This window comes from Aulonocara sp. 'chitande type north' Nkhata Bay, linkage group LG17 (genome assembly GCF_057382095.1).
Source record: "Aulonocara sp. 'chitande type north' Nkhata Bay isolate Kocher_YH1m ecotype deep benthic linkage group LG17, A_spYH_male_GT1.1, whole genome shotgun sequence".
NCBI lineage: Eukaryota > Metazoa > Chordata > Actinopteri > Cichliformes > Cichlidae > Aulonocara > Aulonocara sp. 'chitande type north' Nkhata Bay.
In genome coordinates, this window is record NC_141360.1 from 2,113,212 (window position 1) to 2,138,335 (window position 25,124).

General features: G+C 41.0%; 1 protein-coding gene and 1 long non-coding RNA gene across 2 annotated transcripts in view; one reads left to right on the top strand and one right to left on the bottom strand.

Annotated features, from left to right (window-relative positions):
- Nucleotides 1–17,374, top strand: part of mpped1 (metallophosphoesterase domain containing 1) — a 100,882-nt gene extending 83,508 nt beyond the window's left edge. Inside the window, exons 6-7 of the mRNA XM_086268448.1 lie at nucleotides 10,731–10,844; nucleotides 14,063–17,374. Of these exons, the coding sequence (XP_086124574.1) occupies nucleotides 10,731–10,844; nucleotides 14,063–14,181 (233 nt within the window). The 3' untranslated portion in view covers nucleotides 14,182–17,374. The remainder of the gene's footprint in view (nucleotides 1–10,730; nucleotides 10,845–14,062) is intronic.
- LOC147309423 (uncharacterized) lies at nucleotides 3,090–8,462 on the bottom strand. Its single transcript, XR_015125614.1, has 4 exons — nucleotides 8,414–8,462; nucleotides 7,829–7,875; nucleotides 7,366–7,458; nucleotides 3,090–4,153 (listed from the first exon to the last, which is right to left on the bottom strand). It is a non-coding gene; the product is annotated as an uncharacterized LOC147309423 (long non-coding RNA).
- Nucleotides 17,375–25,124: the final 7,750 nt, after the last annotated feature.

The following is a 25,124-nucleotide window of genomic DNA, read 5'->3' on the forward strand; positions in this document are numbered from 1 at the left end:
CTCCTGCTGCAGCTGTGGTGTTCAGATGAGTGTGTGTGATTGATTTCCTTGTCTGCGTCTCGGCTGCGAACACGGCCATTTATTTTCCATTCAGCTTAGCCAAGTGTCTCCAGCTATCTGCTCATAAGCCACAGGCATATGGAGCAGCTACAGCAGGCTACTAATGCATGACACACACACACACACACACACACACACACACACACACACATACTCGGAGCAAGACTTGGAGGGAATGACATGAAAAAAAAAGTAGTATGGAAAAAGGGAAAGGAACACAAACGCGGACACTACAGTATTTTCTAATTGTTTTTAATAAGACGAAGTAAAACACAACAGATGAGAAGGTGAAGCAAAAAGGAGCAGGAGCAAGACATAATTTCGCACTGCGGCAAAAGCAAACGTCTTTTATGAGGCGCGATAAAGCTGCAGATCGGCGGCTAGAGAGGAAAAATATGGCCCCTTCATCTGGCTGTGAGGAAGAAGTTAACAGCAGAGAGAACAAGGGAGAAAGTGAGACAAAAAGAGGAAAACAGGCTCAATGCCCAAAGCAGCAGCTGCTTCGAAACAAGGAGCACATTAGAGTGAAATACCCCGAGACACAAAAAGCCCTCGTAACTTCTCACTTTACTTCCACCATCTCCCAAGGCATGTAAAAATATACTTACACTTTTAAGGCATTTTATGCCTAAACCCATCCTAAACGTGTGTGTGTGTGTGTGTGTGTGTGTGTGTGTGTGTGTGTGTGTGTGTGTGTGTGTGTGTTTTACAGGTGGAGAGATTTAGAGGGTAAAGAAGTTGGTCTGTATCACTTTACAACCATGACTGATTCACTGCCAGCTTAGTACACAGATGTCGTTATTCCTCTGCTGAGCACAAGCGGGTCCATTAATTCTGCTGTGAGCAGGTTGCTGGGGAATATAAAAATGTATAAAGGCTGTCTTTCTTTCTCTTTGTTTTAAAAGCAAACAGATCAGCAGCACCTCTGATGTAGTATCGGGGCTTTCATTGTGGGAAAAGTCCTCCCATTATACAATTAAACTTATAGCATTGAGTGGCCTGAAGCCCCAAAACATCATTTCCAGCTGGAGCTTAATCAATAAGAAAAACCAGGACATTTAAATTTGTTTGCCTGAAGCTTGAAGTGTTACCCGCAACGACTTCAGACCCTTAGATTCTTAAAAATATCAATTCAATTTTATTTATTCAGCACCAAATCACAGCAACAGTCGCCTCAAGGTGCTTTATATTGTAAGGTCGACCCCACAATAACACATACTTAAAGATTACTGTCGTATGTTTGGAACATATGCACTGATTCTTTTATAGCGCTTTTCTGCTCTCCCAGAGCACTCAAAGCTCTTTATACAACATGCCACATTCACACACATTCACACTCCGATGGATGCATCAGAGAGCAGCTCAGGGTTAATATCCTCCCCAAGGACACTGCTAACCTTCCCATCAGTAGATAACCCGGTCTACCTCCTGAGCTAGCACCCCGACTACACCCTGAAAGCTGTGTGTGCTGTTTCAACTTGATAATTCAAGTCTCACTGCAGGCACGGATAAAATCCCCCAAAAAGTTGTGTCTATGGAAATTTTGTTTTTTGTCTGTTTGTTTCGTTTTTGTTTTTTGCTGTTTTTTTCCATGAAAATAGTCCCTGTGTGGCTTTAAGTGGCTTCGTTAAAACTGTGTACCTTTGTTTCATTTAATATATCACTATACAAATGTCTCCCTGATTCATCCTCAGCCTCGCCGCTCTCTCTGCTGCACGCAGGGAGACGCACAGCAACAGTGAGTGTGTTGGTAAGCAGGAGAGAAACATGTTCGTATGTAAAATCAAGAAGTCCTGAACAGAGAGAGACTGCAGTCTCTGCAGATACGGGGAACTGCTGGGTACAACCTGTTCAAGCTAGTCTATTCGAACTGCTTTCTGTTTCCTCCTACACTTGTTGGGAAACTTAATTTATACTTTATACTATTTATACAGATTTCTATGACGTTGTTGTCACTGCACGATTGCTCCATGTGTGTCTATAGATTTCTGCTACACACAGTGGGAAGTGACGGAGCTGTGAACACACACACACACACACACACACACACACACACACACACACACACACACACACACACACACACACACACACACACACAGCAGAACAACTGTACTATATATCTGCTATACTGCATGAGCCTTTAGCTTGAAGATGTTTTCAAAGAACCAATGAGAAGTTGCTCACGTTGAACCTTGTTCCCTGATGAGTTAGTAGACTCTTTCATGTCATACTGAATAAAACATATTTACATTAAGGCAGATAAAAAAATTAATTTGGTAGCATTTTATATGATTTTACACTTAAAATCTGAATTCACTGATCACAATAACCATTAGTTATATTTAATAGAACTTTTATTTTCCTGCACTGAGGATGCTGTAGCCTTTAGCCTTCATCGTTGTTGCCTTTTTTGTTTTGTTCGTCCTCTTGTCTGAGCAGAGCGACAGACAGCAGGGAAGATGGAGGCGCGCAGTCCTCAGTCATTTTATTCCTCTGACGTGATGCTTTTATTGACTCAGCATCAGCAGCATCCGTCGTCGCGGAGGAGACACTAAATCATATACACTCCGTGCTTTATCCTTGTCACACATACTGTGAAGTATGCATCTGTGTGCGGCTTTGATTGATCTTTATTTTCTGTGGCTGCTTTTTAAGAGTCTTTTTTCAGTGCTGTGTAATGTTGTTTGCCATTAGACAAGCAGCTTGAAAAGAAGAGCTTCTTTCTCAAGTGTGTATGCATCAAATTTCATACTATGGCATTCATAACATTTATGTCTTGAAATAAAGATAACTGTTTTATATTTTCAAAAAATGTAACTCAGCATCACCAAGCTCACATTAAATGAATTAGTGAAATGATCCAGCAAGGATCATTGCTGTGGGAGGGTGAGGATACAAGTACTGAATGAGTTTCCGATGTTAGGGAGTATTGAACTACATAATTAAACCAGAAAATACAATTTCCAGTATCTTTCTGGTAGTTTGACTGCACACATATGCACTCAAAAAAATAACTCTTTAAATGAACATAAAAAAATCATGGAAAGAATTTCCACGTGATTAAATTGCTTTATTTTAGCATTATGCAATTCTGTTACTCCAACTTAATGCACTCAAGTTGGACCAACTTAATTAAAGATTGATGAATCAACGTATTTACTGCATTTTGATCCAATATATTTTAATAGTGTTGATCCAACTTAAAGAGTTTTGTTCCAACTCAATTCAGTAGGTTTTCTCCAACTAATTTACTAAATTTGGTCCCAGCTTAAGTTAATTGAGTTGAACCAACTCATACAAATTAAGTTATTCCAACACAAGTCTTTAATGCTAATAGAAAGCAATTTAATCACGTGGAAATTCTTTCCATGATTATTTTAAGTTAATTTAAAGAGTAATTTTTTGGAGCATTTAACAAAGTCTAGAGTCTGGTTAACATACATTTCACTATTACATCTAAAAGGTAAATAAAAATTTGTCATACACATCTTTTTGTTTTCTCCAATTTATTGAATTTATAGCAAATTTCACATAATGTATAAAGAATACATGAAATGCAAGTACAAGTTAAGTAGTGGACAAAGTGGAAAGTTAACCTGTTAAAACAATTTTTTAACAACAATGAATGGCTGAAGCAGGTGATTTTCCGATGACTAATACAACTACTTTGAAGGTCAACAGATGCACTTTCAAAAAAGAAAATATCTGCAATTATTTTAGGTTCATGGTCCAGATACATGGTGTAGCTGTTGTAATGGAAACATTTCTCAACGAGAAAATAGTGTTTTGAGAACCTGTACTTTGTGTGCTGTTGGATAGTTCGTGTGCATCTAATTCCATAAGAATCTTCTGCAGGACCTCAAAGGTGTACCTGAGTTCCAGAGGGTAGCTCAGGTTCAGTGAATAGACCAGACCAAGCAACATTGTCACTGCAAAAACTACATTGCCCAACTCACCCATCACTTCCACCCCCTCTAGAACAATCACAACATCCTGAGGGTCATCGCCAGGCTCCGCACCCTCTGACCGAATGACACAGATTCCAAAGACTGTCTCTGCTATGGCAGTGGCGATGCTTGTTATCAACTTCCTGTGACAATAAAACAAACAAAAAAAAGATAATGATTTCTCACTAATGTCCATTGCAAACAGTTTTAAAAGTAAATATCTGTTTTACATTAATGTAAAATACCTAAAAGCTTTATTCATTCAAGCCTTATAATAATGTAAATGTAATCAAAAAAATGACTGCCCGATATTTTTCCTGACTCAAGAGAAGTTCATTCAATACCTCAACAATGTCTTTCAAAATCTTGAGTTGTGATAGGGGTGACTGTGGCACAGGAGGTAGAGCAAGTTGTCTACTGGTTTAATCCCTGGCTTCTCTAATCTGATACTAAAACTATCAAATTCAAATTCAAATTCAAATTCAAATTTTATTTGTCACGTACACAGTCATACACAGTACGATATGTAGTGAAATGCTTGGACAACTGCTCGTGACCTAAAGGAAACAAAAAAGGAAAAGGCTATGAATAAGATAGGAAATAAATATGAAAAATTAAAAAGGGTAAATTTAACTAGGAAGGAATAAAATATAAATTAAGGTTAAAAATGAAATAACTGTACAACACAAATTAGAATGAAGGGTAAATTTAACTGGGAAGAATAAGATAAAATATATAAATTAAAGTTGAAAATAAAATAACTGTACAACAAAATACACAATATAGAACTATATAAGAATGTATGAAGAAATCTAAATATAAATAAATATATACACAATAACAGCAGCTGTACAAGTATTAACTGGAAATGAAGAATATAGTGACCAGTGTTGTGCAAAAACAATGTCCAGAAAGTCCAGTGTGTGTGTAAGAACCATATGTGTGGGTCAGTACTGTGTGGTGGTGTGATTGAGAGACCGTATCGCCTGCGGGAAGAAGCTCCTCCTCAGTCTCTCTGTGTTGGTCTTCAGGGAGCGGAATCGCTTTCCTGACCTCAACAGAGAGAACAGTCTGTTGTTGGGATGGCTGAGGTCCTTCACGATCTTCCTGGCCTTGGTCCGGCACCGCCTGCTGTAGATTGAGTGCAGGTCAGGGAGCTCGGAGCGGATGGTGCGCTCAGCTGATCGCACAACCCTCTGTAGAGCTCGTCTGTCCTGCATGGTGCTGTTCCCGAACCAGGTTAAGATGTTTCCCGCCAGGATGCTCTCTATGGTGCACGAGTAAAAGTTCCTGAGCACCTTGGAGGGCAGTTGGAAGTCTCTCAAGCGTCTGAGGTGGTAGAGACGCTGTCGGGCCTTTTTCACCACGGTGTTGATGTGACAGGACCATGACAGGTCCTGCGTGATGTGAACTCCGAGGTATTTGAAGCTGTCCACTCTCTCCACTGGGCACTCGTTGATGACGGGGGTCTGGTAGTTCCTCTCCTGCTTAGTGCTGAAGTCCACTATCAGCTCCTTTGTCTTACTGACGTTTAGAAGGAGGTTGTTCCTCTGGCACCAGTTCTCCAGATTCCTAATCTCCTTCAGGTAGGCCGTCTCGTTGTTATCAGAGATCAGGCCCACCACGACGGTGTCGTCAGCAAACTTGATGATGGTGGTGGAGCTGGTAGTGGCCACACAGTCATATGTGTACAAAGAGTACAGCAGGGGGCTCAGAACACACCCCTGGGGGGCTCCAGTGCTGAGAGTGGTGGAGGCTGAGACATGTCCGCCCATCCTTACTGCCTGTGGTCTGCCAGTTAGGAAGTTGGAGATCCACTGACACATAGATGAGCTGAGTCCCAGATGCTCCAGCTTGGTGGTGAGTGTGGAGGGAATTATGGTATTAAATGCAGAGCTGTAGTCTATGAAGAGCATTTTAACATAATTCCCCCTTCTAGTGTCCAAGTGAGTGAGTGATGTGTGGAGGAGATGAGAGATGGCATCGTCTGTGGAACGATTTGGACGGTAAGCGAACTGTAGTGGGTCCAGTGTGTCTGGTAGTGAAGAAATGATGAAGTCTCTGACCAGGCGTTCAAAGCACTTCATCACTACTGAGGTGAGGGCTACAGGGCGATAGTCATTGAGAGAAGCAGGGTGGGGTTTCTTCGGGACAGGAACAATGATGGACTCTTTGAAGCATGTGGGGATCACCGACTGAGATAAAGAGATGTTGAATATCTCAGTGAACACAGGAGCTAGCTGGTATGCGCAGTCTCTTAGGATACGACCTGGGATGCCGTCTGGTCCTGCTGCTTTCCTGGTGTTCACTCTTTTGAAGGCTCTCCTTACTTCATGCTCGGAGATGACGAGCACGTTTCCGGTGCTGGCAGTATCTTCCTGTCTGCAGCCGTTAGCGCCGCTAACACTAGCATTGTTGGAGACCTTAGCTGCAGCCTCAAAGCGAGCATAGAAAGTGTTCAGCTCGTCTGCCAAAGTCACGGCCGCGTTCGTCATACCGGTTGTTGGTGTTTTATAGTCCGTTATTGTCCTTAGTCCCCGCCACAGGCTCCTAGAGTCACTCTGTTGGAGTTGTGACTCTAGTTTCCTCCCGTAGCGCTGCTTCGCCTCTTTCACCGCCCTCCGCACGTTATATGACGCGGCTTTGTACGGGTCCATGTCCCCCGTCTTGAGTCCCGTGTTGTAGGCAGCGGTGCGGGATCTCAGAGCGTCGCGGATGGTTTTATCCACCCACGGCTTCTGGTTGGGAAACGTTGTGATAGTCTTTGTCTCCACGGTATCATCCGCTAGTTTCCTGATGAATCCCACAACCGCTTCCGTAAACACGTTGATGTCATCGTCGGAGCTGTTTCTGAACATGCCCCAGTCTGCGTCATCGAGTGCGTCCTGTAACGCGGCCACCGATTGATCCGTCCAGCGCGCGACCTTCCTCTGAACCGGAACTTCCTGTTTCAGCCTTTGTTTGTATTTTGGCATGAGGAAGATGGCGGCGTGATCAGATTTGCCAAACGGAGGGCGGGATTGTGCCTTGTAGCCGTCAATGGGTAACATACTGAACCCCAAGTTGCTCCTGATACATCCATTGAAGTGTAAATGTTACATAAAAATCTTGTATGAATGTGTGTATGAATGAGGTTATTATAATGATATTATAATAATGATAGTATAAAACACTCAAGAATGGTGCGTGTAGTATCCAGTGAGAAACTTAAAGCTCTTACTTTTCCTATTTTAAAAGGTATTTTTTACAGCCACCGGTAATTTATAGGAAAACCCCATCCCCTGAAACTCTTTTATGTAGTTCAAGCTTATCTTTGATCATCTCCTTAGTTAAGGATACAGGCAAGTTAACATACCAGGTAATTCTTCACCAGCTTCTCAGGATCTTCATTCAGGTACACGCAAAGACCTTTGGCGATGTATTCTCTTCTGATTTCAACAGCATCAGTCTTTATACACAGAGGGGGAAAAAAACAAATATATAGGGAAATCCATCTCAACGACCTAGCAGTGGGATTAAAGAACTTTTAGTTGAATTACCAGGAATTTGTGAGAAATACAGAGGCTATTGTTTTACAGTCTTAATCTTTTCAAATAGTATTTATGCATTTTAGACAAGTCTGTCATTTTAATATTGTTTTGTAATTTGTGTATTAATTTAATCATGCCATACCCCCAATTCAAGAAAGTTTAGATGATGTGTACATAAAATCAGAATGCAATGTTTTCTTGGTCTCAAAACTATATGTCACTTACAAATGAATATATTACATTTTTAACATGGGAATGTGATAATTTTTAAGAAAAATATTAGCTCACCATGAATTTGATGAACTGGCCTGCCAGCTCTCCAGACCTTTCACCACCTGATAAGATTAAACATTTATTATCTTTACAGGAGGGAACTGCAAGTCTCCAAGTTTATTAAGTAGAAAAATATTTAATTTCAAAAAAATTAAAAAACAGGAAAACATATCTGTTCATGTTTTGTCTTTCCTCCTCAGTGTACTAAAAACACATAAATTGTTAAATAAACCACTGTCCATCAGTTGCAACTTACAAACTTACAAATTTCAACAACCCACACGTAAAATGTAAATTTATCACAACAGTCTCTGTGGTAGAGCCAAACTAGCTTATGTGCAGAGGTTAAGTTATAAACAATATCTATATTTGGAGTAGCTAAGTCTTTCATATTAGGCTATCATGCTAGCATGACATTGTGCTATATTCTTGCACTAACGTGTTAGCTAGCTAGAATGGCATAAACAAACAGATATTTTAAAAAAACAAAAACAAAAAAACAAATGTGAATAAATAGAACTGAAAAGAATCGACAAACTAATGATACCTTTGTGCAAAAAGTATTTTCATCAAGATGGATAAAGATAGATTCACTCTTACCTTTCCAAGATGACCGTGAAGCAAACCATGTGCTTTCCTGCCTCTTGTTGTTTAGAATCTCACGTGATCTTGTGATATCGCGAGTCATGTCATATCAACAAGAATAAATTTAAGAGGCGCTAAGTTGGTAAATTTCATGTAGATCTTATATGATTTTATTACGTTCACTTTAGAAACATAAATTCATTGTGTTCAAATTACATGTTAGAGTCTTGTAAATGCAATAACCACCAAATTTCACTTTTTTGAGTGTGTGTATAGTGATTTCCTTCCATTTTTTTTCTTTTTGATTGCAATTAGTTATTTACACAAATAAAAAACTGCAATAAAACAAAGATTTTTATTGCATGTCTACAACTGCACTGAATGAAAAAAGCTGTCAGAATCAGCCCCGCTGTGAAGGCATTCCCATGTTGTTCAGTGCTCACACAGTACCGTCATCATGTTGGATTAACCTCCAGAACAAAAACCAATTGGTGTGATTTTTAAATGTTCAGAGATGTTGTTGGTAGAAAAGTAAAAGTTACGTGACTCCTGGCTCAGCTGGTTAACCAGAAAGATTAATCTTTCTCATTTTTCAACTTCTATCACCTCAGTGTCTCCTCTTCTGTTGGAGGGGTTTAAATACACCCCACTGTAGAACAGCTGACACCCCAGCTCTTGCATAAAGGTAGTGGATGGAAATGGGCATCATTTTCTTATAAGATAAGATAAGATAAGATAAGATAACCTTTATTAGTCCCACACGTGGGAAATTTGTTTTGTCACAGCAGGAAGTGGACAGTGCAAAAGTTATGAGGCAAAAATTAGAATACAATAAGAATAAATACAGTACACAACTGTACAGAATAGAATAAAATAAAATACTATATACAGTAGAATAAAATAAAATAAATATACAATAAGATAAAAATAGAATACGAATGCTATATACAACTGAGTAAAAATACAACGATGACAGAAAGGATTATTGCACTTAGTGTTATTGCACATGTGTGGATGTGTGTGTTTGTTCAGTTAAAGTCTTTGTTGTGGAGTCTGACAGCAGTGGGGAGGAAAGACCTGTGAAATCTCTCCGTCCCACACCGTGGGTGCCGCAGTCTCCCACTGAAGGAGCTGCTCAGTGCTGTCACAGTCTGCTGCATGGGGTGGGAGACGTTGTCCAACAGGGATGACAGCTTAGCCGCCATTCTCCTGTCACTCACCACCTCCACTGGGTCCAGAGGGCATCCTAGAACAGAGCTGGCCCTTCGGATCACCCTGTTCAGTCTCTTCCTGTCCCCAGCAGAGATGCTGCCGCCCCAGCAGACCACACCATAAAAGATAGCAGAAGCCACAACAGAGTCATAGAAGGTCTTCAGGAGTGGGCCCTCCACTCCAAACGACCTGAGTCTCCGCAGCAGGTACAGCCTGCTCTGCCCTTTCCTGTAGAGGGCGTCTGAGTTATGAGTCCAGTCCAGTCTATTGTTCAGATGAACACCAAGGTACCTGTAGCTGTCCACAGCCTCAATGTCCATACCTTGGATGTTCAGTGGTTGCAGTGGAGAATGCTTGTGCCTGCGGAAGTCTACCACCAGTTCCTTGGTTTTACTGGCGTTGATCTGGAGGTAGTTCAGCTGGCACCAGTCCACAAAGTCTTGGGTCAGACCTCTGTACTCCTTGTCGTCCCCATCAGTGATGAGGCCGACTATTGCAGAGTCATCAGAGAACTTCTGCAGGAAGCACTGGGTGGAATTGTGGGAGAAGTCTGCAGTGTAGATGGTGAAGAGGAACGGAGCCAGAACCGTTCCCTGTGGGCCCCCGTACTGCAGACGACCCTGTCCGACACACAGCCCTGAGTTCTCACATACTGTGGTCGGTCGGTGAGGTAGTCCAGGATCCAGGTAGTGAGGTGATGCTCCACTCCAGAGTTCACCAGCTTGTCCTTTAGAACCGAGGGAAGAATGGTGTTGAAGGCACTGGAGAAATCAAAGAACATGATTCTCACAGTGCTTCCAGCGGTCTCCAGGTGAGCGAGGGAACGATGTAGGAGGTGAATGATGGCATCATCCGCTCCAATGCCAGGCTGGTAGGCAAACTGAAGTGGGTCCAGTGATGAGCTTATTAGGCGCCGAAGCTGAGCCAGGACCAACCACTCCAGGGTCTTCATCAGGTGGGATGTCAGAGCCACCGGCCTGTAGCTGTTGAGGTCCTTGGGGCGTGAAACTAACTGACCAAATAAAATAAAAAAACTGCATTACTTTGCAGATTTTTTTCCACAAACCTTCATAAGCTTTGTGAGCATGGCAGCGTATCTGATTCACGTCTCTGTGTGCAGGTTTCCTGGACTGGGTTCCCAAGAAGATGCAGCGTGTTGGGTGCATGGAGCTGCTCAACACAGTCCAGAGGAGAGTTCAGCCCAAATTACATGTTTTCGGCCACATTCATGAAGGTACGACTAATTACACTGCTGTCGAATACTTTATGTTTAATGCAGTAATGAACGCTACAATTAAATGGACGTTGATATTTAAATTATGTGTATTCAATAATTTAAAGGTAATATAAAATATAAAATGAATCACCCACAAGTTTGTGGGGATAGGTTAATTGATTAATCTAAATTGCCCATAGGTGTGAATCTGTGAGTGAATGTGAGTGTGAATGGTTGCCCGTCTCTGTGTTGGCCCTGCGACAGACTGGCGACCTGTCCAGGGTGGACCCCGCCTCTCGCCCTGTGACAGCTGGGATAGGCTCCAGCGCCCCCCACGACCCTGAAAAGGATAAGCGGAAGCGAATGGATGGAAAATGAATCACTTTGAATGAAAAATCAGATCTGAGAGGACTCTGAATGTTATATTCTTTAGACCAGCGCAGGCTGTTCACAAATTACAGACCAAACAGCTTACAAGCACTTAGTTCTGCCCCTCAGTAGGCTTCTGGTAGCTAACTAATAATAATAATAGTAAGCAGCCTTTAAGGAACAGCTTAAACAAGTTTTTTTGTTGCATCACGTAACCTGTGTGGCTGCAACATTACTCTGCTATCATTGTAGAATAGAGAGAAAACCAAACATCAACAATTTAGAATTTAATTTTATGCACAAATATGTTTAAATATATTTCCACTGATAATTTTACTTTGAATTATTAGACTTGAAAACAGAATTTTAAAGGTAAATTTATGAATTGCATTTACAAGTTGGACAAAGGTTGATTCAGCCTGAACCACAGCAGACAGAAAACTGCTGTTTAGGTCTGTAGCTGCGATATAAAGTGCTTCGAGGTGCCTGTTGATGTGATTTGGTGCTAAATCGAGAAAACTGAAATGAGGTGACTCAAATCAGAATTCTGACACATGCAAACTCACATATAATGTGAGGAATTTCTGTTTAGGGAAAAAGAAGTACGCTAATTAGTACAAGGCTTTTTTTACTAAGCATCTAATGATGCCGTGCAACTGTTGTATCAGTGGTTCCATAGGGTTTTATTTCAACTAATCACATGTTAACATATAAAGGTAGTGCAAATCTGTGAAAATCCATCAACCTTAAAATGCTAATTAAATGATTAAACTAACACAAAACACTTTTGTTTTAAAAAACATAGAATGGCTGAGCGGCCACATCCCTATCAGCATTTCATACAGGCCAGCAGGGCCAAAGAGGCCCACTCCCAGCGTTGAGGGTGGCTTTTTATTTAGGGTTATCAGGTCAGCACTGAACCCCTGGAGCACGAGTCCCACATCAGAGAGAACCAGATTAGAAACTAGATCAGATTTTATAAGAGGAGAAATGGGTTGAAAGCAGTGCTCTTCATTAATGTGAGGCCCCACAGAGAGGCAGAAATGATCCTCAGCGTGTTTTGTATTCATGTATTCCAAATGTGAAAGGAGCAGCACAGAAATGCAAAGCAATGTTCCAAGAGATGGTGAAAATGACACGTTCACGGCACAACGTTAAAATGTAGTGCTTTTTAAGAGATGGCAGTTAACTTGTGCTTGAAAAACTGTAACACTTTAATGTCTGCCATTTGGAAGGCATGCACTTTTGAAGCAGACGTGTAGTGGAGTTAGTGTCACACTCTGCATATATTTTCACAAACTAGAATCTCAGGATTTCAGAACACATGAGCCTTTCTAGCTTCCAGTTTTGCAGCTGTTTCTTCAGTTCAGATCTGCAGTATCTCTTATTTGTCCCTTGAACCGCCGCAGTTACGATTCTTCCTGTGGTGCACTCTCAGACTTTTGTTTCCCTGGAGTATATTTACAACGCTTCCAAGTCTCTTCCATTTGGGGAGTCAAACTGCTCCACCCCAAATGTCTGCATCGTTGTTTTTTTTTATAAAATAGTTAGTATCGTCCCTTTTTTCTGTTTTACAAAAAGTGAAAGGAGCATATATTTATACCAGTAACTGTTGAGTCACTGATTTAAATTCTTCTTTTTGTCCTTTTTCCCCACGGTTGAATGAAAAATGTAGACAAGTTTAATCAGTGTCATAAAGCCTAAACGTGGAGGTCTGATTAATAACCAAATGAATAACTAAAACCAAAGTTACATATGAATAATCAGGACAGCTGAAGGATTTGAAGGTTCTGAGTTGTGTGGTGCACACAGAGGTCCATTTGGGTCCCCTTTGGGGTCCATTTTGATCCCTGTTAATATAATATTCACTGTTATGCTGATGACATCCAAACTTACATCCGTATGAAACTGTCTCTGTCCCCCTGCTCCCTTGGTTTAACTGTCTACATGAAAGACTGGTTAACACAATTGTCTAACCCTAAATGAAAGCAAGACAGAAACTATTGGATTTGGAAGCTGTAACTACTCTTTGGACAAGTTAACTGACACCCTTGGTGGAACCCTTGGTCCCCTTGCTTATCATTACTCCCATACTGTTAGAAATCTTAGTTTTTAGTGTCTACAGTTGTAAACATCTGCCAACTTTTTCATTAGTAGTTTGGACTATTGCTGTTCTCTCTAGCTTAGTCTTTAACACTCTCCATTGCTTGCTTGGCAACAGGTATTAGAAGATATAACCACATCACTCCAGTTTTAGCAAATTTAAACCAGCTGAAGCCTAATCTTGAAAGTAGAGATAGTGTCTGTCTCCTGAATCCAAACTGGAAGCTGGTTCCACAGAAGAGGGGCCTGAAAACTGAAGGCTCTGCCTCCCATTCTACTTTTAAATACTCTAGAAACAACAAGTAGGCCTGCAGAGCGAGAGCGAAGTGCTCTGATAGGGTGATATGGTACTACAAGGTCATTAAGATAAGATGGGGCCTGATTATTTAAGACCTTGTATGTGAGGAGCAGGATTTTGAATTCAATTCTGGATTTAACAGGAAGCCAAAACAGGAGAAATCTGCTCTCTCTTTCTAGTCCCTGTCAGGACTCTTGCTGCAGCATTTTGGATCAGCTGAAGGCTTTTCAGGGAGTTATATAACCCAAAAATAGTACTGAGATCATATAGGCAGATCCTCTTACTACAGCTTCCAGAGTCTAAGGGCCCGATCCAAAGAGGGGATCAGGGTCTTAGACTCTGGAATAAACTGTAACCTCTATTTGTTTTGAATGTCTTATTTTATTTATATTTATTTTCTTTTTGGCCAACCTTTCCAATGCCCTATAGAAATCAAATTGACACTGACATTTTTAAAACTCCTCAGGTTATGGCATGATGACAGATGGCACAACGACTTTCATCAATGCCTCAGCCTGCACCGTGAACTTCCTTCCCATGAACGCGCCCATTGTCTTTGACCTGCCCAATCCCAGGACTACGTGACTACAGGAATCTCATCTGCAAACCCCTACCATCAGTAAGGAGAAAGAAATGAAGAGAGGTAGGTGAGGCAGCAGGCAGAAAGGACCAAATCCTGTAAATATTGCACAGATGTGTGTTTATCATGTGCAGCACACGTCCGGAGAATCTGATCGTGAAGCTGACCGAGTGAGGGAAGGAGGACGCTCCCTCACACTGTTGTGTTCTGTCATATGCCATCATTTCTTCATCTCAGCATGGACTTTAAAAGAGAAGAGACAAGGGTTAATGGAAGGACAGTAAAATGCAAACGAACTGACGATTCTTCAAATCCTCTTTTACTGCACTGACAATCTGATGCTGCTCTCAGAAATGCAAAAGACCAATGCCTCGTCTAAGGGACGGTTTTAGCTGAACCACGGCTACACAGCACTAACGGGACATTTGTTTGGGGGATTTTCACCAAGCTTTTCATACTTTTGAACATCAGTTTCCATCTTTTTACAAATTTCCTCCCACTAAGAACTTTTACTACTGCCCTTATCTTCCTTGTTTGATCCCATCCTCAGGCCTGGAGCATGCTGGAGTGTTCTTTTTTTCTTTCTTTTCATCAGCATGTCTGTGCTTGAGAAATCAAAGTGAGTGTATGGGGGCACAAGAGGTCTAGATGTCTGACGTGATTCCCTTTTGCCTCATTTGAAACTCTCAGTAAGCCTCTTAACCACTAAAGGCAGAGTCCCATTCCTGCTTCCACGTAGTTCCCATGTTGCTCCTCCACCTCCTTTTCCCTCCTCTCCATGCTTCATGCTATGAATGACTCGGTTGCTTTTTAGCCCTTGGCTGGAACGTCTGGCTCACGGACTTGCAAAGGAGACCAGGTAACATGCAACGTAAAGGTGCTATAAGCTAATCTGAACAGTCATGTCACCAGACCTGGGAGGAGTAGGATGCTTCCTCATGTTATGTTAATTATGGAAGATATGGATCTTCAACTTTTCAAGAGAAGCAAAGCTGTAACTAACTGATCAATGTAAATGTTCTTTGTCAATGTAAAGAAAAAAACTTGAATTTTTCTTCTTGAAGATTACCAAGTGTTGCTATGCTTTTCAAAAAAAATGTGTCAAGAAATTTGTGGTTGTTACATTTTATTTGGTTTGTTTAGTAATGTAATGTAACGCTTATTATAGTATTTTCTTCTTTGTGAAGCTGCTCAGCCCCATTCGGTGAGTATTAACTCTTTTATGTCTCTAAGCAGTTTGTGTTACAAAAAACAGTAATTTTCTTTCGCTGCTTTATTTCTGAATGTGGCTGATCCCAGTAAGAGTCTGAATGTGCTTAGCATAACAAGAACACGTCACACTTTGATCTCCGACATTATGTATGAATGTTCCCCGGGGCTGCAGTTTACTCACGCTGTACTCTCGCTTCTTTCGACACATCAGCGTTCGTTGCAGCAGCTGACGTCTTAATGCTTCCAAATTGGCAAGACAGGAAAAGGGGTCAGAACCGCTCACCAAGGAACGCAAAAATGCGGAAAACAGTAGGAGGGCCGTTTACATGTTAGAACACAAACATGGCACAGTTTTAGCACCTTCTCTAAAATCCACGTTTTAATTGTAATTTTTTATTTTTCATTTCCATTCATCTCAGCAGGGCAATAAGGAACTTTAAATAATTGATAAACCTACGTCCTTTTGCCATTTGATGCTGTCTATCACACTGATTATACCACTTTCATAGATTCTTAATCTTTAGTTAGTACTGCTCTTCCATCATCATTTGCTCTTGCATATTGACTAAATATGTCATATATTGGTTGACATATTTTTTGACATTGTAAAAATTTGTTTTATCTGGACCTAGCTGGACCTGTTGTCATTTAACCGGGGCCCAGCTTTTTGGTTCGGAACATGGGTACTTTTTAATAAGAAAGTTCATTTAAAACCAGAAGAACCAGTAAAATCCAGTGTAGTTGATGATAAATTGCTTTTTTTTGGTTTGTTTTCCTTGTAAAAAATAATTTACCCAAGGCAGATGCCAACTTGGATTTACATTTCATTTAATAGAGAAGTGGCAGTCCATCATCCCAGTATAGAGAAAATGTTTAAACAGCTGGTTTTTGTGGCCAACATAAATAATGTCTTTTTTCCACTAAATGCTAGAAAATTTCATAGTGTGCTGCTTTGAGCTCGCCCTCTGAACAAAACCTGTACTTACACTGCTTTGAATCACCTTAACCTATACAGCTGAACAAGAAGGAATATTTGAGTCTCTCTCTACCTGTCGCTAAATAATTAACTACTCCTACTTCACTAATTGGCTGTGTTGGCTAAGAAGAACATGAGACTGTTGTTTGTCAAAATGTTCAGACAGTACAGGACTGTGAACATCTCAAGAGGAGGATTTTCAGCCTGAAACGAGGGATACTGTAAATCGCAGCACATAATTACAGTTTGAATGTAGACAGAGGAAGTTCTGTACAAATGCAGTTTAGGTCATTTTGCCTGTGTGAAAGTCGTCAAGACTTTATAAGAAGCAGCCTCATCATTTAAAACGCAAACTTAATTAGCATCTATGAAAAGAAACGTTCCGAGAAAGGAACAAAGACAAACTATTAAAAACTAAGAGATGGGAGGAACTTTCATCTGGAAGCTTCATGCAAAGCTGTCTGTTTGGTCTGACTCTCCAGCTCCAGTCCTCATTTAGATGTCTCTCACTTTGATGCTCTTCTGCTTCAGTAGCTGTGTTATGTTTCCTGTTTTATCCAAGAATGGAAAAAAGTGCTGTACTATTTCTTGATTTATTTTCTGAGGCATGCTTAAACAAGTTAATGACTTCTGCTACTCAGACAATCTGCATATGAAGAGTTTTGTTCCAAAATGAGATATTTACCTTTTGAAACAAGGAAAGCCAGCATGGGCAGAATGACTGACAGCTGAGACTTGAAAGCAGGATAACTTGTTGACATTTCTACTTGCTGGATTTTTCTTGTTCAAACAGTACTGGATGCTTAGGTGTTTGGATGAATGGATGTATAGCATTTTGGAATTAAAGTGTTCATATAGTGTTGTATTTTTGCCATTATTGCTGGGGACTTTTTTAAAACTGTACAATAAGAGAAAAAGAACCAACACCTTCTGGAGACATGTAAAGTACCTTTCTTTCTAAGCATTCTGGTTTCTTCACAGATTGAATAAAGTCTTATCTGTGACCAGTGGATCACGTTTCCTTATTTCCATCCTGTACTCTTCCCTTTTGTCTTTGCTGTACGTTTCTTGTTGTAGACAAAGAAAAAAAATAGAAAAGAGCAGCGAGGAAACTTTTCTTGTCCCGGTTCTTTCCTTTGGTTCCAATCAAAGGTATCTTTGTCTCCTATCAATTATGGAGCTCTGAGCAGCGAGTTAATTTCCAGTCGCTAAACCCTTGCTGCTCCATCTCTGTCTTCTGTTTTGTTCCGCAGGTCTTCCACACCTCTGCACACTCTAACGAGAACCCTCTTTCAAATAATTACATTAGTAATCCCGAGGGAGAGCGGGTAATTTATTCTCGGACTGCTTTTTACTTTGCCATTAATACAACAAGCTTTCATATGCTCTATTCTTCCTCAGGCTCTCTCACCCTCCCTCTCTTTTCTCACTCTGCCTCTCCAGCCACAATGCTGAGCTCTTTTTCTCAGTTCTGATCATCCCTTTCCTATTTCCATCTGCTCATTCTCTCCTAGCTTCCTCAGATAATGATTCTCAGCACTCTATATTTCTCTGTCCTCTGTGAGTGCCCCTGCGCGCTGCTGCACTGAGATTTCCTTTGAATGAATGACAGACGTCCTCCCCATCTCCTTGTCATCCATCTCACCTCACACTTCCCATCTGATGAAAAGGCGCACCCGCTACCTCCCGTCATCTCCGCAGTTAAAAGGGTACTTTATTTGATTGGCTTTGGAACACAAATCAGTGTCAAACAGACAGTCGATGCAAGGAACACCTCTCAAATAATCAGTCCACTATAATTAATCTTTAGAGATTTTTTTATGTTTCTCAGTTCAACTCCCTCAATGGGTCTATTTGTCGTGTCAGAGGCAGATCAAATTTGGAAGTGTAAATCTGTGCTGTCTGGGCTAGATTAACTCATGCCAGGATACAGGGGCAAAAAAAGCTCGTGTTTTGATGTCATTTTCTCAATTAGCTGCACAGCATGACAATAATAGGAAATGATGCATTCAGTACAGTTTTATTTATATGCAGTTAGCGTAACACAACAGTTGATGAAAGCACTTTATATTGAAATATAAAGACCCTACAATATTAGCCTTTACATTGGAGAGAATATTGTATATATTATTGTATATATACCTTATATTGTAAGGTAGAGTCTACAATACTACATACAGAAAACCACCTATGAGCAAGCTGCAAGGGGAAGGAAAAACTCCCTTTTAACAGGAAGAAACCTCCGACAGAACCAGGCTCAGGGAGGGGCGGGGCCATCTGCTGCGACCGGTTGGTGTGAGAGAAGGAAGACATGCTGTGAATGAAATGAACAAATCCTTGGTGACTGTGGTAAGAAAGAACTACCGTTTAACAAGGAGAGGCAGCCATCTGCCACAGTTGGGGGAGGGGCAGGAAAACTGGGAGATAAAGAAGACATAATTTAATAATATGCAGTTCAGTAAGGACAGATCCTCTGAAAGAACTAAACAGTTTTTTGAAGTACACAGTAGATATAACAGAGTGGAATCCAGCAATGGCAGAGATTATGTTCAACTGACCAGGATAAGTTGGAGCTGAGGAGGAGTCACATCACATGAAAGGTAGAATGATTGTAGCCGATATAGCCGATACCAACAAAACTAATGGATGGCTCCCTAACCCTAACCAAAAGCTTTACCAAAAAGAAACAAAACAGAAGTTTTTAGACTGATCTAAAAGTAGAGAGGGTGTCTGTCTCCTGAATCCAAACTCAGAGCTGTTTCCACAGGAGATGAGCCTGGTGGCGTGAGGCTTGTACTTTTCTGCAGCCTGTAGTGAGAGAGTGTTGCACCTTACCTGCAAGATAATATGATATTGCATGCTCCTTAAGATGCAATCGGACCTGCCTATTTAATGCATATGAGGACAAGGATTTAAAATTTGATTCTGGATTTTACCAGAAGCCAGTGAAGAGCTAGTATGGAGAATAATGGTCTGTCTTTCCGGTCCCTGCTAGTACTGCCACTGCAGCATTCTGGATCAACTGACTTTAAGATATGATACGGCCTGATTTTTCAAGATTTTGTATGTTGCTGGATTAACAAGGTTTTAGTGAACACAAGGTCTTATGGAAGATTTTACACGATAAATATTATTCAGTCAAAACAGTGAGGGTAAAATGAATGAAAAAAATGAGCACATTTGGAATTTTGGTCAACACTTTTTAAAAATAATGTTATAATTGGTATAATGTATACAATAATGGTATACAGAGGAGTTCATGGCAACTCAACAACTGCAACTAAAACCAATAAATTGGATTTTCAGTTTTATTTATATTGCGACAAATCACGACAACAGTTGCCTGAAGGCACTTGATATTGTAAGACAAAGACCCTACAGTAATACAGAGGAAGCCCCATCAATCAGACAATGAGCAAGCACTTGGCAACAGTGGGAAGGAAAAACTCCCTTTTCACCAGAAGAAACCCTCACAAGAACCAGGCTCAGGGAGAGGCGGGGCCATTTGTTGTGGGTGAAAGGGAGGAAGACAGGACAAAAGGCACACTGTAAAACAACCAGCGATTAATAATAATTAAATGCAGAGTGGTGTAAAAACACAAGGTGAGAGGAGCAGAAATGCTCAGTGCATTATGTGAAGCCTCCAGCAGCCCAAGCCTATTGCAACCTAACTAAGGGAGGATTCCGAGTCAACTGATCCAGCCCCAATGATAACCTTTAGCAAAGGAACAACTTAAAAGAATCCAGTGTGGGTGAAATGTATACAAACTTAAGCCATGCTACCATGTTCTTTAACTGAGAAGTGGCTTTCTCCTGGCAACCCTTCCAAAAAAAGCCATTCTCTTTTTGTAATTGTACTGTAGCTTTAACATTTACAGTAACATGGTAACCGAGGATTGTGGACTTTTGCTCTTTTCGCTGTTTCTCTGAGTCTTGCTGACCTCCCACATAGCAAAACTGGCATGGCTCGGATCTGGCCCACACAATGTGCTTACACATGGCCCACATACCACAAAGAATGACGGCCCTTTGGTGGCCCAGAGGTGGCCCACACATGGGCCAGCACAAGGCCAGTTGCAAACACACTGCTGCCCCTGTGCTGGCCCAGAACAGTTTCAGCTCTGGCCCCAAATGTCAGCCTAATGTGTGCCTTAATAAAGCCATGTAAGAACAACATGTGTTGGAACATAACAGTGCAAAAGCAACATGACGAAACTCTGTTCAGACAGTGAATGGACTGATTCTTATATAACGCTTTTCTACTGTCCCGGATTACTGAAAGTGCTCTATACAACATGCCACATTCACCCAATCACACACTTTCTCTAAACTGAGTGCTTCCTAACTACATTCATCCACAGTTACACTCTTGACACTAGATCTGGGCCAGACCTGTCTGCTATGTGGGCTTGAGATGAATTTCCAGAACATCAGCTCCTGGGAAGATGAGCAACTGTTTTGAAAGTTTTCCACTTGTGAAACATTTTCTTACTGTAGAATGGACTTCAAAATGGCCGCACAGCCTTTCCCAGATTGGAAAGGGTTATAGGGTTGGTGCCTATCAATCTCAGACTGATGACACCAACAACTGCTTCCTTAATATAATTGCTAATATCTTTCCTCCTTGCTCATTAAGATTAACACACACACCTAAATGCCCCAGACGAGCAAACTGCCAAAATGTGTGCTTTTATTAGAGGTGGCCAGACTTGATTGATGTTCAGTTTATCTAATGCATTTTATTATGAGCACCTGGCTGTTACTTTCCCTCGTAATTCCCATAGAAGTAGTATGGGGATATTTAGATTTTGCAGTTTCTGCATTAATATTTGTTCAGTAATTAATAGCACAGTGTAATATTTCATGATTTTAGTTAATCTGTACTTCAAGGGGCTAAGGAACAGGTGATTTTTATGCTGTACTGATATGTAAACCCTTAGACTTGAAAGAGGGTGTACCTTTTGACATGAATTTAGACTTTACTTTTTTCTTAAACTTTATTGACTTGAATATTTATCCTGAATATAGACTTAAAATAAAAGGCAAAATCTGTGTGGATGAGAACACAAATTAGTTAACAGAACCAACTGTTAACCAACCAACTTGATCTCCACATGGACATACTGAGAGAAAAAGAATACAAAACTATTATTATAATATTTTCAGGCCCATATAAGAGATCGGCTTGACAGAACTTAATTGAAGGACCAACTGAAAGAGCTGAGCAATCTAGATGTAGAGTAAAAGTATGTCGAGGTTGATTAGGCATTTAAGACACACAAGGGGGATAAATTTGCTCAAGAGGTCGAAACAGTGACCTGACCTTTGTCTCTCTATGCTACCCCACCAGGACACAGAGCCAACCGGAGGCAAGTAGCAGCTCCTGGACACCTGTGACTGAAGGTCAGGACAATCAGTTCCAAAGAAAGCAGCTGATCCTGGTGGTGATGGAATCAAAATAAGAGGTAGAAGAACTCCCCCGCACTGAAATGACACAGCATCTGAATGGGACAAGCTTCAAAAGCTGGAGCTGGAGACGTTTGTATTCTCTGGAGAATTTTACAGACACAGCTTTCACTATGGTGTAATTGTTCATATGATTGTTGGGTTCTTCTCTGTATGTATTATTGTAGGATCTAAAGCACCTTTGGGCAACTGTTGTGCTTTGGCACTGTGTAAATAAAATTGAATTGAACTGAAAATTTCTATTATCTAGTTAATAATTTTACCTCCTCACTACGTACGACTCTGGATACTGTAGCTCCTGTGAAAACTAAGGTCTCTAATCAGAAGTACCTGACTCTGTGGTATAATTCTCAAACACGTAGCCTAAAGCAGATGACTCGTAAGCTGGAGAGGAAATGGCGTGTCACAAATTTAGAGGATCATCATTTAGCCTGGAGAAATAGTTTGCTGATTTATAAGAAAGCCCTCCACAAAGCCAGAACATCTTACTATTCATCACTGATTGAAGAAAATAAGAACAACCCCAGGTTTCTCTTCAGCACTGTAGCCAGGCTGACAAAAAGTCAGAGCTCTTTTGAGCCAACCATCCCTTTAACGTTAACTAGTAATGACTTCATGAACTTCTTCACAAATAAAATGTTAATCATTAGAGAAAAAATGACTCATAATCATCTCACAGATGTAATATTATCTACAGCAGTGGTTCTTAACCTGGGTTCGATCGAACCCTAGGGGTTCGGTGAGTCGGTCTCAGGGGTTCAGCAGAGCCTCCACCGTGACATGCACGGCTCATTTTGTGTACCAATAAAAAAACATATCTATGTCTTGAATTTGAAAAAAATCATATTTTATTTTTCACTAAAGAGGGGTTCAGTGAATGCGCATATGAAACTGGTGGGGTTCGGTACCTCCAACAAGGTTAAGAACCACTGATCTACAGCTACTCTTAGTACCATTGATGTTAAGTTAGACTCTTTTTCTCCAATTGATCTTTCTGAGTTAACTTCAATAATTACTTCCTCCAAACTATCAACGTGTCTTTTAGACCCCATTCCTACAAAACTGCTCAAAGAAGTCCTGCCATTAATTAATTCTTCGATCTTAAATATGATCAACCTATCTCTAATGATCAGCTATGTACCACAGGCCTTCAAGCTAGCTGTAGTTAAACCTTTACTCAAAAAGCATCTCTAGACCCAGCAGTCTTAGCTAATTATAGGCCAATCTCCAACCTTCCTTTCATATCAAACATCCTTGAAAGAGTAGTTGTCAAACAGCTAACTGATCATCTGCAGAGGAATGGCTTATTTGAAGAGTTTCAGTCAGGTTTCAGAGCTCATCACAGCACAGAAACAGCTTTAGTGAAGGTTACAAATGATCTTCTTATGGCCTCTGACAGTGGACTCATCTCTGTGCTTGTCCTGCTAGACCTCAGTGCAGCGTTCGATACTGTCGACCATAATATCCTATTAGAGCGATTAGAACATGCTGTAGGTATTACAGGTACTGTGCTGCAGTGGTTTGTATCATATCTATCTAATAGACTCCAGTTTGTACATGTAAATGGAGAGTCCTCTTCACACACTGAGGTTAATTATGGAGTTCCACAGGGTTCAGTGCTAGGACCGATTCTGTTTACATTATACATGCTTCCCTTAGGCAGCATCATTAGAAGACATAGCATACATTTACACTGCTATGCTGATGACACCCAGCTCTATCTGTCCATGAAGCCAGATAACACACACCAATGAGTTAAACTGCAGGAATGTCTTAAAGACATAAAGACCTGGATGGCCGCTAACTTTCTGCTTCTTAATTCAGATCAAACTGAGGTTATTGTACTCGGCCCTGAAAATCTTAGAAATATGGTATCTAAGCAGATTCTTACTCTGGATGGCATTACCTTGGCCTCCAGTAACGCGGTGAGGAACCTTGGAGTCATTTTTGACCAGGACATGTCCTTCAACGCACATACAGGGAGTGCAGAATTATTAGGCAAGTTGTATTTTTGAGGAATAATTTTATTATTGAACAACAACCATGTTCTCAATGAACCCAAAAAACTCATTAATATCAAAGCTGAATGTTTTTGGAAGTAGTTTTTAGTTTGTTTTTAGTTTTAGCTATTTTAGGGGGATATCTGTGTGTGCAGGTGACTATTACTGTGCATAATTATTAGGCAACTTAACAAAAAACAAATATATACCCATTTCAATTATTTATTTTTACCAGTGAAACCAATATAACATCTCCACATTCACAAATATACATTTCTGACATTCAAAAACAAAACAAAAACAAATCAGCGACCAATATAGCCACCTTTCTTTGCAAGGACACTCAAAAGCCTGCCATCCATGGATTCTGTCAGTGTTTTGATCTGTTCACCATCAACATTGCGTGCAGCAGCAACCACAGCCTCCCAGACACTGTTCAGAGAGGTGTACTGTTTTCCCTCCTTGTAAATCTCACATTTGATGATGGACCACAGGTTCTCAATGGGGTTCAGATCAGGTGAACAAGGAGGCCATGTCATTAGTTTTTCTTCTTTTATACCCTTTCTTGCAGCCACGCTGTGGAGTACTTGGACGCGTGTGATGGAGCATTGTCCTGCATGAAAATCATGTTTTTCTTGAAGGATGCAGACTTCTTCCTGTACCACTGCTTGAAGAAGGTGTCTTCCAGAAACTGGCAGTAGGACTGGGAGTTGAGCTTGACTCCATCCTCAACCCGAAAAGGCCCCACAAGCTCATCTTTGATGATACCAGCCCAAACCAGTACTCCACCTCCACCTTGCTGGCGTCTGAGTGGGACTGGAGCTCTCTGCCCTTTACCAATCCAGCCACGGGCCCATCCATCTGGCCCATCAAGACTCACTCTCATTTCATCAGTCCATAAAACCTTAGAAAAACCAGTCTTGAGATATTTCTTGGCCCAGTCTTGACGTTTCAGCTTGTGTGTCTTGTTCAGTGGTGGTCGTCTTTCAGCCTTTCTTACCTTGGCCATGTCTCTGAGTATTGCACACCTTGTGCTTTTGGGCACTCCAGTGATGTTGCAGCTCTGAAATATGGCCAAACTGGTGGCAAGTGGCATCTTGGCAGCTGCACGCTTGACTTCTCTCAGTTCATGGGCAGTTATTTTGCGCCTTGGTTTTTCCACACGCTTCTTGCGACCCTGTTGACTATTTTGAATGAAACGCTTGATTGTTCGATGATCACGCTTCAGAAGCTTTGCAATTTTGAGACTGCTGCATCCCTCTGCAAGATATCTCACTATTTTTGACTTTTCTGA